This window comes from Quercus suber, unplaced genomic scaffold (genome assembly GCF_002906115.3).
Source record: "Quercus suber isolate HL8 unplaced genomic scaffold, Cork oak 2.0 scaffold_161, whole genome shotgun sequence".
In the NCBI taxonomy this organism is placed as follows: domain Eukaryota; kingdom Viridiplantae; phylum Streptophyta; class Magnoliopsida; order Fagales; family Fagaceae; genus Quercus; species Quercus suber.
The window spans coordinates 96,104-109,246 of NW_027069622.1; the positions used below are offsets into that span (position 1 = coordinate 96,104).

The 13,143-nt window shown below is 37.0% G+C and overlaps 3 protein-coding genes across 4 annotated transcripts; 1 reads left to right on the top strand and 2 right to left on the bottom strand.

The window, feature by feature from the left end:
- Nucleotides 1-432: 432 nt before the first annotated feature.
- On the bottom strand, nucleotides 433-5,253 carry LOC112025373 (protein-ribulosamine 3-kinase, chloroplastic). Its single transcript, XM_024058043.2, has 9 exons — nucleotides 4,961-5,253; nucleotides 3,977-4,130; nucleotides 3,788-3,878; nucleotides 3,609-3,683; nucleotides 3,445-3,533; nucleotides 3,152-3,270; nucleotides 2,078-2,218; nucleotides 1,103-1,179; nucleotides 433-784 (listed from the first exon to the last, which is right to left on the bottom strand). Exons 1-9 carry the CDS (start codon nucleotides 5,055-5,057, stop codon nucleotides 638-640), a joined length of 990 nt encoding a protein of 329 aa, XP_023913811.1. The 5' UTR covers nucleotides 5,058-5,253; the 3' UTR covers nucleotides 433-637.
- A 1,957-nt stretch (nucleotides 5,254-7,210) lies between these two features.
- Nucleotides 7,211-9,648, bottom strand: LOC112025372 (RING-H2 finger protein ATL64). 2 transcript variants are annotated; one of them, XM_024058042.2, is made up of 4 exons: nucleotides 8,978-9,646; nucleotides 8,832-8,883; nucleotides 8,032-8,129; nucleotides 7,211-7,817 (listed from the first exon to the last, which is right to left on the bottom strand). In XM_024058042.2, exons 2-4 carry the CDS (start codon nucleotides 8,865-8,867, stop codon nucleotides 7,463-7,465), a joined length of 489 nt encoding a protein of 162 aa, XP_023913810.1. In that variant the 5' UTR covers nucleotides 8,868-8,883; nucleotides 8,978-9,646; the 3' UTR covers nucleotides 7,211-7,462. The 2 variants fall into 2 exon arrangements, with proteins under 2 accessions (XP_023913810.1, XP_023913809.1); XM_024058041.2 differs by having other exon boundaries at nucleotides 8,832-9,648.
- A 2,591-nt stretch (nucleotides 9,649-12,239) lies between these two features.
- On the top strand, nucleotides 12,240-12,803 carry LOC136069288 (uncharacterized). The gene has a single exon (XM_065777642.1). The coding sequence runs from the start codon at nucleotides 12,240-12,242 to the stop codon at nucleotides 12,801-12,803; it is 564 nt and encodes a 187-aa protein (XP_065633714.1).
- Nucleotides 12,804-13,143: the final 340 nt, after the last annotated feature.

Consider the following 13,143-nt stretch of genomic DNA (forward strand, 5'->3'; position numbering starts at 1 on the left):
TAAGGGAATCTTATCCCATTTGTTTTCATGATATTGTTATACTCGAAATTCATACATGGTTGAGTAATCTGATTATCTCATAAACTCCTACTATCACATCAACAACCTAGAGAAATGTCTTTAGAAGTTATTGCTTTTTTAATCTAGAGATGAGTAACAAGAGCACTTTTTTAATGCATTAAATACACACAGAACTTTCTATCATTCGTCTGACTTCTGCAATTTAGAAAGGGTGTCATTACCTAAAGGAACATATTTTGTGTATTGCTTCGCCTTTGTAAGAAAACATCACCTCCATTCAGCAAAAGAAAAAAAAAAAAAAAAAAAAAAAAAAAAAAAAAAAAAAAAAAACATCACCTCCTTTTTCCATCTTCTGACTTCTGAGAGATCACACCTAATGAAGAAATTCAAACTGAAGCTACTCAAAATGAATGTCTGCAACTTGTTTGTTAATATCTTCTTCTTCTTTTAATTCCAAGAAAACAGGAGTGCTGATATCACTTTGATGTACCATTTCATTTAACAAAGAAAAAATTGCAAGTGCCAATGAAAATAATTACAGAGGCCAAAGCAGCAAAATATACAGGCAGAGTTAACTTTGTTGTGTATAAACATGACAATCATTTTAGACCAAATGCTAAACATTTAACATTCTTAGATAGTCATCTATAATAGACATGGCAGATGATCGGTAGCCAGAACCAAAGAGATTGTAATGATTCAAATAATGATACAACATATAAAGATCTCTCCTCTTCTCAAAGCCTGGCTGTTTGGGCATCACCTGAAGAAGGCATACAATTTAGTAAAAGATAACTGTTAATATCAATGTAGATATTGAGAACCTAGTGCTTAAAAGGAAATACAGAGAAGTTTCAGATTGATTGACACATTCAAAATACAAGTGCAAATCAGCTTGAGGTTGGGTTAGTCAGTTTTCCTCCAGAAAACTTGTTAAGAATATGATCTAGTTTATTTTGTAATAATAATAAATATGGTTCAAGTCTAGGTTTTAAGCAATTAACAATAGGGTTATGTTCAGATGATATGCCTATGCAAGCTACTGAAATTCTTTGGATTATCTGTTAGCAGATGATATTACCTCAAAATAAGCATTATAGAATGCTCCTCCAAATCCAGCACACCACGACATTCCAAACTCTGCCTCATTATGTCCATCTGTACAAAAAGTTAATTAACAGTGTCATTGCATGTAGTGCTTTAAATTATCAATTTCCATAACATGATCGAGTGGATGAAACAGCAAAAACTTAAAATCCTAGTCAAATGCAAAAATATACTATTAAATCCCTTGTAACTTTTATTGATAGACAGTACAGACCATGTGCATTTTTAGAGTGTGATTTCAAAACTCCGAATAATTCCCATATGTTCTGTTATTTTGGTTGTTTTATTCACATGTGAGCATAACCTTTTTTTAGGGACAAAATAAATCTTCTTGCTTAAACAGCTCAGTAACAACATGCTGATTTCTAATCTAAACTTCACTATTATCCAAAAACACACAACCATTATTCTGGACACGTCCTCAACTGCCATCTCTCCATATTCTCTAAAGACAATCATCAGTAGATACATGGAAGTTCCTCTATCCATCTAAGTCACTCTCATCTAAATTACGGTAAGGAAGCCTCCTTTAATATCTTTGGCTGTCTGGTTATTTCTACAGTAGCTGCTAAGGTTTGACTAAGTAGTATGTTAATAACTTTATCTGTCTCTCAATGAAAAAGAGGCACTATTCTGAAGAAGCTTTGGTTGCTTCTTTCTTTTTCTTTTTCCTCTCTCTGTGAAGATTTGAAATAATTAAAACATGCCAAGATATTCTTGATTTCTTCACTTCGTGAACTCAGGCAGAATATGTCCATCCTAAGATTCCACATCACAAGCAATTAATATCAGAAGCTAACTTCAGAGAAAAGATTAAGAAATCAGCTTCACAGAACTACAAGAAAAGCTTAATTTTCAATGCTTAAAAGTAACACTTTTTAATTTTTAATCTCAAAATGATTTTCCCTGGGCCTCCTGGCACAATATATCTTAACTATCTTGGACTTACAGTAACATGCTGGGTCAAGTATAACAGGCTCGCCATTTTTATCAGAGCTGATATTTCCACTCCACAGGTCTCCATGTAGCAAGCATGGCTCTATCACCACATTGTCAAAGAGAGGTCCCATACTCTTCACCAGTCTTTGTCCTGCTTAAAATGATGAATATATATCATATGCCGTACATCATTTCCAGAAATCTTCAGTGAATTGGCAAAAGTGAATGATAGCAAATAACTCTCTTTTATTTTTGGGTGGAGGGGAAAGGGGGTTTGATGGTATGACCCTACAACATATTTTAAAAAGATTATCATGAAAAATTAGGCATTTAGGTAATTGAAGTTCTAAATTCTGTCTCATCAGCCCTGAGGAGCCTGAACTGCCATAGAGCAACAATCTCTGAAATATAAATATATAGTCCGACAAATACAAATCCTTTTTCCCAATTTTTTGTTTGCCACTTTATACTCCACCAATCACAACTTTCCATGTATTCTTTCTACTACCTTGTAAAATAACTAAAGTTTAAAATGGAAAAAAAATCAGACACATGGCATCCCACAATTAGTGGAGTACAAAGTGGAATACAAAAAATGAGACAAAGGATTTATATTCTAGTTAGACTTAATTCAAACCATATCTTGTAAGCTTCAAATGATATTGTAGTAAGATATTATCTTAAAATGCTCCTTATTTGGATAGCACACTGCACACACTTCATTTAGATACTTATGCTTTCCATGGGATTTACTTTTATAGCACACTGCACACACTTCAAGTATAAAAGGGGAACTTTAAAATCCCACAACTATCTTGTGGTTGGATTTCAATTATAAATGTAACACTAAGGACAAAGGCATGTAACAATTCCATGGGACTGTTATTTCGAATAGGAAAAAATTTCCAAAATATCAATCACAGAACCAGAAAAGGGAGTATGGCATGTCATATAGTTATTATACTTTTGTTTGAGTTAAATTGATTGACTAAATTATCTTTAATTGATGTATCTACAAGTATTTAACAAACTATGATCTAGAATCATAATAATTTGATGGGAATAAATATTATTTCAAGATAACCTTTTTCGTAAATGGTACTATCACCATACTGGTCTAGTGCCAACTTCAACTGGTAACCCAATCTATGCTCCCCATAAAACTGAATCCAATCTGATGACCAATTGTTAATCTGTGGAGTACTACAAGGAATATATATGATCTTATTAGAAAGCAATCAGTATTATTCTATAAATGCCAAAGAATTGTAAATGTGTGCGCATGTGCATGTGTGTGTGTCTGAGAGAGAGAGAGAGAGAGAGAGAGAGAGAGAGAGAGGAGATGAGATCCATAGTTCAAAAATCCAGATACTGTACCTGCCAATGGTGTTATTAACATCAAAACCAAAGCCTTTCTCAGATTTTCCAGCTTTATGCATTTCAGCAAGTTTTCTCCCTAGAACAGACTGAGAATTAACAAATGGTTAAAATTCAAATATAAGTTGTTAGAACCCACACCATATTCACAATTCCAGTCTCACCTGATTTCCTCTGGAAGAACCAAATTCAATGAATTCCATGATAATGTAGGAACCACCCATAGGTAGGGGTCCAACCTACAATGCTTGACAAAAGGCTCACTTAAGCTGTATTGCCAAATAATGGGCTTAAGTTGGAATAAACAACAATTTGGTATATATACAAAATTAATGTTGCGGACCTTAAATGGCTTAGGCACACGGATTGATCCAGTTTCATACATAGCACCTAAACCAAGAGCCTCTCCCTCAAACATTGAAGGTCCAATACTCCTGATCCAGTGTTTGAAAATCATAATGTATTTATTGCTTTGACATGGATTTAAAAGGATTTGAATCATCAGAATATGAAATTTACCATATCCATCTACCTGTTTGTTTTCACAAAGAAAGAACCTGCATCAGTGTCATAACGATTAGCAAGATTAATGCAACCACCACCTACGGGACTGATATTTGTTATCTTAGTTGCCTTTCCTTCTGACAGAATCCACTGACGGACTGGATCTTCATTCATTGCAGCCACTGCCAAACAACTAACACTGATTAATTTAACCAGCACAGTTAAAACATAGGTTCCCTCAGCAGAATTTTGTGGAATAGGAACACAGCTTAATAGTTTCATTTTATTGAGTAAGCTCTCTTATTCTTCAAAACCCAATAAATCAGCTTTATTACAGCTCAAATTGAAAAGATACCACATTTAGAATTTAAGTCATCGTATCACCAAATCAATGACCCAGGACCAACTAAAATATTATTGCCTCCACTGCTGCTCACAATCAGTTAATATTAAGGGCAAAAGCACTTCATGGTAGCCACAAATCAGTGATGGGAAATCTCTTAATACCCATAGGTTGCTCCATCACAGCGAAAAACCATAAAAAGAAAGGACTGGGAGGAGGAAAACATCCAGAAACCCATTAATTGACTTCACCGCAGGACTAATAGGTATCAAAGAAGCATTTAGAGAAATAATATGAATTTGCACCATCAAAGTTCAAGTCCAAATTTTTATTAGCTAAAACACCAAAGTAGTATCCCACTACAAACAGATAGCTAGAAACTCAAGAAATTCATCAAAAATCAATGATGGGTAATTTCTTGAACCCCTACCAACAACAACAACAACAACAACAATAACAAAGTAATTCGATATCACCAAAAACAAAAATCTTCCATAACAAAATGCCCATATATTTACATATGCAGCAAGCAAACAAACAAACGATGGGTAGTGTCATAAAGCTCACATATTGACTCCATTAAAGCTCCAATCAGTGACAGACAACTAAAATTCAGTGCATACACATATTAGATATGATAAACTTGGTAATTTTGATACGTGTACGTACTGGCAAATGGTTTGTGCTTGGTGGAGGAGAGGCGAGGAAGACGAGAGAGAGGAGAGAAGCATGAGGTGAGAGAGATGAGTCCCACGTGTGCCCCCATTATCTCTTCTCCCTTTCACTCCAAAAATGCCTTTTAGAAGCTAGTCCACCACTTAAGTCGGTGGCAAGCCCGTTTCTTTTGGTTAATTGGTTACTGCCACTGGGCTTCCTTTCCTGTGAGGGAGAAGATAACGATGTGTGTACAAGGTGACTGAGGGTCCCTTCTATTCTATGCCTTGTAACCAGAACTATTGCTATGATCAAGTCCGAAGTCTAGAGCACATAGATAACAAACATATTATGTGGTTCTATTTGGTTGAACTTGTAAAGTTGTAGAGTTTTTTCGAATAAGAAATACTGAGGTTAAAATATGTAAAGTTGTTATCTATAACTATTTTGTGTTGGCTTTAATTTTGTAATAAATTTGATTGTAATTTTATTCAATTATTTTTTCTTGTATTTATGTGGTTTTTAATTGTAAGGGATGAGTGTGAGAGAGTGTGAAGACTTAAGCTTAAATTGAAGAACAAGTGGATTTCGCAAGAAGCTAACCCGCGAAGTAGCCACATGTAGAGTACATGATTGGAATGCGAAGCGTAATAACAGGCTGGAGTTTTCGCGAGTATCTCGCAGGTAAGGCATTCACGCGAAATACTCGAGAAACATTCTGTTTGGCTAATTTGTCGTGTTTGTTTTACCAAGTTTTTACCCACACTATATATACCCTCTTTACCCATATATTGTAAATAGTGCTTTTTAGAGAAAAAAACCCTAGAATACACGCTTGAGAGTTAGAGATTGTTATACCCACAATCATCTACACATTTTTTTTTTTAGTTTTCCTCTACTCTTACCTCTCTATCTCTAAATCCTTGAGATGTTGATAGTCCAAACACTTACCACACCTAATTTGAGTGTCAAGTAAAGTTTTGGTACTACTGGGAAGTATTAGAAGGAGCCAATCATTAGCAGATGCAATCGAGCGTATTGCGGAATTTGAGAAAGTTAGAGAAGACAAGGTTCTAAGAAGCCAGTTGGTAGTAAGAGTTTGGAGGGCTTAAGTACATTGGGTAGACTAGGCTTAGAGGGTCTTTTGTATTCTTGTACTCTAACTTTATTCTCTAGTGGATCAATTACCGCTTGGAGGATGGCAGAAAGGTTTTTCGCCGAGTTCTTCGGTTTTCTCTTCAATAACATGTCTCGGTGTCATTTTGTGTTTGCATCTTTCTTCCCTACTCTTAAGCTTTACTTTATATCGTTGATAATGGATGAACATAGCTTAGGGTAGTGTTACCAGTTATTTGCACTCATTTACTCTAATTCCGGACTTAGTCTAAGTTAAAGTAAAAGCAATCTAGCCGTAATTTTAATTTGGGGGTCTAAACAAGCTCTTATGTTTTAACACATATTTGAGCTTTCAACATGATTTGAGTGGTAAACTCTTTTATTGTCGAATAAGAGTCAACATAAAAAAGAAAAGCAACTAGTGTCTTGGTCTAATGCTAAAGAATAATTATTAGGAAATGAATACTATAAGTTTCTAATCCTATCTTATCTAAAAAAAAATGTTATAACTTTCACGGTTTGTGTAAGTAAATTAATTTCTTTGATGTTAAGGGCATAGCCATTTTTTTTTTTTCATAATTAATTGAAATAATAAATTGTAATTGGTATAATATCACCTTACCTATTTGAATAGGGAAGAGCCTTTTGTTTCTATGAGGATTTTCATTCTTTTCAAAGTAACCTCCATAATTTACAATTCCAAGTAATTAAAGCCACATTCACTGATCCATGTTATTCTTGGAAAACACTTGAACATGTGAAAGATCGATAGTCAAAAAACTATCTTGAATTGCATTCTCTAAAATTTTTTATTATTCTTTGCTTCTCAAAGAGTGCTATGCAAGAATGTTGTCACTTTAGTGCTACTGTAGCTAAAAATTCGAGGTTTGGAATTCAATTGGCAACTCAGGAAGTTGTTAGTAATTGCGAGATTTGGAAAGAATTCCTTAATCAATTAGAAAAATGAATCTGAGACTGAGCTAAATGCATTTCACAATAGAGTACCATATACCGTCATATATTATGCATTATGCAGAATAATTCAGGAAGCTTCACTCTTCTTTTTCTAAGCCACCAAAATTTGGATATAGAACTCTTATTTACTTATTAATTCAGAAGTTTTAATTAATAAAGTTATGAATAAGAAAGTGAGAATGCCAAGCATCAACTAAACTTCATTATGATACTCCCTAGAATTTTGAGGATTTTGTTACAACAGGTCCAAACAATTGAGTCTGTACATTCAGAAATACAAAATCTCCAATCAGATATATCCTGCCCACTGTTAATTTCAATGCCTCAAAACCTAAAAGTTGTTCACTCATTGAATATACATAAAAACATGGCTTGGTAGAAGAAGAGACATGTAATGCTTTGGAGCAGAATAAATTTCAGTTGATTTCATTGTCTTCTTCCTTCTTCTCCAGAAACTGTTGGTTCTGGAGGATTCACAGGAACAGATACAACATGTGCTTGATTACTTACATTCCCTCCTGAACGATGAGGGCCTGGTAGCAGCCATTGCTCAAAATGGTCCATAGAGACCTCAGAATTATCAAAAGGCTGAGTTATATCAAACATAAGTGGCCTCATAGGTTTCGGTCTAATAGAGTCTTGTAAAGGTAGACGACAGACAGGACAAGTGGACTGCCTTCTTAGCCACACATCAATGCAAGAGAGATGAAAAGTGTGGCTGCATTTGGGCATTATTCGTAATACGTCTTTCTCTTGGTACTCCGCCAAACATATTGAGCACCTGCAGGAGAAAATGGACTAACCTCAACTTTATCTATATCAAAGAGGACTAAACACCAATCACTTACACTGAAAAAACAAGAAGTTCCTAAATGTTGAGGAGGCTAAAAGAGAAACAAAAGTCTCTTCAATGAATATTACCAAAAATTAATACCTGAATGTTGAGGTGAATAAGTTTTTATTTAATGGCTACAAATATTGGCAGCTAAACTTACTGTGGATCTTCCATAGAACTGAAAGCCTCACGGTTGAACTTCATTGTAGGGATTGCAGCAACCAAACCTTGTTCAAGGCCACCAGTCCGAGGCTCTGGCTGTCAGCAAATAGTGAAAATTTAAAAACCAATGCTCCAACCTCAACTACAATACAATCACATTGAAAGGAATACGAAGGAAAGCGCAACTTTCGTATGAATTAGTCCTATTAAGTCACTCAATTTGTGAGTGGGAAGAAAAAAAAAAATACAGGCTTAAGGTTCACCAACAGTAGTTGGTATTTTCTTTATTCTTGTCAATGTTGTGAAGAAGATTCAGCCAATAATTAACAAGAAAACTATCTTTACAAGTAACCATGACAGGTGCATGAACAAGATTATATGAGATGCTCCCAAATCTCCCCCAGATTTTGTTGTTATCTTTCTCTTTCAGCTAATGTGTTTATCACTCCATTTTACAATTACTAGTACTAATTATTATTTAAATTTACTTCTTCAATACTTCACTGCGCAATTGCGTCCAAGCAATCGTGAAATTGACATAAGAATCAGAACATACTAGAAACATGAACTGAAGGACATATCCACAAAGCTATTAAGGCACAAAGTTGCAGATTGATCCTAGTCACTACACTTTACATAAAGCGTGTATACTAACTAAAACACCTCAAGCACGACTCACTACAACACTTAGTGTAGACACAAAAATTGAGACAAATAGTCGAATTCCCAAATCCGCTATTCTTACAAGCTACCTACCAAAAAATTGAAGGCATAAAGAGCTGAAGTATAGTATGATACCTGTTCAAGATCAATCCTTGATTCAATCTCGAACATGGGTCTCGATTCGACCCTGCGGAACCTCCCACAGATTATTCTTGTGCAGACAAATACAATAAATGTTGCACTCATCCCAAACCCAATAATAGTGGTAATCAAATTCATACCTGTACCCATTATCTCCAACTTCCCAATTCTCCAAAAAAAAAACACACTCTAAGTCCACAAGCAAAAACCAAGATGGAAAAACAGCAACAACTCCAACAGGCAAAACAAGATGAAAACTTTTTTTTTTTTCCTTTTTTTTTTCTTTTTGGTGACTAAACTGACAGGAAGTAAAGTTTTGACGAAGACCCAGATAAGGAATTTCCAAGAAAGAGCAAGTTTTGAAAGCAAGATTCACAAAAAAATACAAAAACTACCCCTTTATAGAATTAGAATCAGAATTGCTTTCGATTGACTCATAGCTGCAAAAGAAGACTTGAAGGGTGAGTTGGGACCTTTGAGCCTTTTGTGTTGGTGGGGATGAGAGAAGTGAGAAATGAGGATGGAACTAAGACCGTTCACTCTCTTCTCTTTCCTTCTCTTCCCTAGCCCATTGGAATTGGAGTGGAATCGTATTCAGTGAAGGGTCCCACAAAGTGAAAGGGCCCCCCACAAAATTTAAGAGAGTTTTTTTTATTATGATCAGACGGTTGAGGATGCTTGTTAGTTTTGGCGGCAAAGGAGCCCAACGGTAAAAGTGGATTCTGGGAGATTCCTATTAGTGTAAGAGTGTTTGTGTCGTGGTGTGTGTGTGTTTTTAAGGTAGAGAATCTCATGCCCGATTCGCTTTTTGCAGCTCTGGCTTTTTCTTAATCTTGCTTAAATGCTACATATGGACCAGACAAGGACAGTTAGGTGAAATTAATTCAATTATTTGACAACTTTAAAACGATTTCCCAAAAAAAAAAAAAAAAAAAAAAAAATAATTGGAAGGAAAGTAAGGTTTAGATTCGCAGTATACAGAGTATCCATACCCGTTGAGAAATAATGTATGTAGTTTTTTTTTTGGTTGAAGATGTGTTAAAATATTTTTAAAAAAGTGACGTTTAAAATATTGTACATAAAAATTAAAAGTTAATATTAAATATTGATGCTAAACTCATCCCAATTTTACTACAACAACCTTCATATTATAATTTTTGTCACATATTTAATATGATCTATTATTATTTGTCTATCACTTTCACATAAATTTTTTATTTGTTAAAGTATCGTGTATACAAATTTTCTCACTTCTTATGGGTCATCTCTATCATCATTTTCACTTGTGCAATAAAAAACCAATCAATTGTAAAACTTTGTTGAGTATATTGAAATATTGTTTAGTTGAAATGGGAATGCCTTGGCCCATAAGGTGGAATCTTGAGTAAGTCCTTGACAACTCGTGATTCTTGCTCTACTTTTTTTTTTTTTTTCCTCCAAATTCTTTTTGGGGTGTCTTTTCGTAGTATATTCATTAATCAAAACCAAAACATGGGGGAGGAAGACTTTTGAAGTCTGACAAGGCACATGTCCCATTATGCAGAATTTAATCCAAGTATCATCATCCACCTGGGCCACGTGTGCGTGTGCCAAACGTTGTAGCTGTGCTCAATTCAAGACTCGCCACTCGCATTAGAATTTTTTCTCTTTCGTGTGATGTACGGCACTGCCCTCAATTATTATGCAAAAAATTTAGTAACACGAAAAAAATTATAACTTTGGTCACAAATTGTGAACAATAGATAAAAAACAGCCCGTCGAAAGTATCAAGCAGTCGATTATAGTCCATCATGTATGATAGTTGTCACTTTTTATATGGTATTAAAATTAGTTAATCTTGTTGTTACGACTTTGATACTAGTTATTTCTCTAATAGGACAGAGTACGAGTAGTTGAAAAAAGACAGTGAGTTTATGTGAAAGTGATTGATAGTCACTCATAATCTGTCATATTAGAGTGGTGACAAAATTGTAGCAAAATAAAGTTATGGCCTTAGAACAACTCATCTACCTATGATTTTTGAGTTATGAATTATGATAATTTAGTCTTTAAATTTGTAAGGAGAAAGTTTAGTTTCAAACTAATTTGTAGCTATCTTTTCTAACCCACTATATGACTATTTATAAAATCATTTATGTACATTATTTAAATAAGTCATGTGGGGAGAAAAAGCCCAAAGCTACCTAACGGGCCCGGAACCGCCTGTTAAGGACTATTGCATTTCCGAGGATTAATAGGTGGTTGGGGCGGCCCATCTAAAGCAGGAAGCCCAGAAGCAGAAGGAGAGTGTTGTCTGAAGAGGTCACCATTTGTCCGAGGATGTCTTGCTCCTCGGCTATGATGAGCTTTGATCAAACGAACGTGTGTTGGGTCCGACTAATCTTCCCAACGGTCCCAACGGCCATGACAGATCCTGGGTGGATCCAGAAATGATCAGAACTAAAAAATATCTGAAGGAAAAGCTGGTACCACCGCATTTAATGCGCTGCAACAGCTTTTCTGGCCGCATTTATGTGGAGAAGACCCTTGAACAGTGCAACCTCAGCTACCGCCACTCACAAAGAACTAAAGTAGACACACGACGTGACATGCACTCGAGTGGATGCGTGGATGAAGAACAAGTGGACGATGGAGATGATAGGAAGGGATGCTATATAAAGAAGAAGGGTCCCTGATAATAAGGGATCAGAAAAAAAGAGAGAGAAAGAGAGAGAAAAGCTTTACTGTAGCTTTGAATATTGTAATCACAGTTCATTCAATAAGACGCCTCTTCGGACATTCATTCACAGAGTTATCTAAGTTTCAGTTCATGTTATCATCACCGCACGTAACCTAGCCAACTGTTCTGTACTTTATATCCAGCCCAGCTCTTTCGATCCACTCTTTACAAATTCATTGTTCTGGGTTCGTTGGGCCTTTGACCCATATCCTCTGGGCTTGGACAACAAAAACAGACCTTACAATTGGCGCCGTCTGTGGGAAGAGCTTGCACAGGGGTGGGGACAACAGTAGGTGATGGCCGAACACGGTGAACAAAAAGCGTAGTCTAGGGCGCCTCAGCACGAGGACCCTTTCCTTAACCTGAAGTGAAGGTAGGACCGTGAGGGTAGCGTGCACACCGTGCCCCTTGGTCAGAGCCAGTCACATGGCGGAAGCCACATGTCCCATGCAGAGAAGAACTGAGATTTGCAGCGGGAGGTTGAAAAGCTAAAAAGGGAATTACGCCATGCAAAGAGGAAACGAGCTCTCTCGTATTCTGATGAGGACCCTGATGATGAGCCGGACGTCACTTATCAACCCAAATCCAGGACACCAGCCAGCGAGAGCTATACCTACGAGCAGGAGTCTCCCCACGAGGGGCAACGCAGAAGTCCATCACGTGGAGACGTCGGAAGCGACGCCATGAGTAAGGCTCTAAACCAGATTTCCAGGTCGCCCTTCACTTGTAGGATCGAAGAGGCCAGACTTCCTCGGCGCTTTAACCAACCAGCGTTCACCATCTACAATGGCAAAACAGACCCCGTGGAACACGTGAGTCATTTTAACCAAAGGATGGCTGTCTACTCCAGGGACGAAGCGCTGATGTGCAAAGTCTTCCCTTCCAGTCTTGGGCCAGTCGCCATGAGGTGGTTCGATGGGCTGAGCCCGAATTCTATCAGCTCCTTCAAAGAGCTCACCCAAGCATTTGGTTCACGATTTATTACATGCCGAAGAGTGGCCCGACCTCTGTCCTCTCTGCTGTCTTTGACCATGAAGGAAGGAGAATCCCTGAAGGTGTATTCGGACAGATATTGGGAAATGTTTAATGACATGGAGGGCAATTTTGACGCAATGGCCCTGGAAACATTTAAGCTCGGCCTCCCTACCGATCACGGTTTAAGGACGTCCCTGTCTGGTAAACCCGTTACTAGCATCCGCCAGCTGATGGACCGCATTGAGAAGTACAAAAGAGTTGAAGAAGACTAACAACAATGGAAAGGCAAGGAGAAGGTTATTCCCCTGGAAAGGAGGGATTTCAGGTCGGATCGATACGCCAGCAACAAGCCGAGGAGAGACTTTCCTGCGTAGTCAGGAACAGCCAATCTCCAGACCATCAACACCGTATTCAGAGACCCAGTCCACCAAGTTTTGGCAAAGGTCAAGAACGAGCCGTTCTTCAAGTGGCCGAACAAGATGGCAGGGAATCCTGACAGACGTAATCGCAATCTCTACTGCCAATACCACCAGGATCATGGGCACACGACTGAGGACTGCAGGGACTTGTGGATTCATCTGGAACAACTAGTCAGCGAGGGGAAATTGCGAC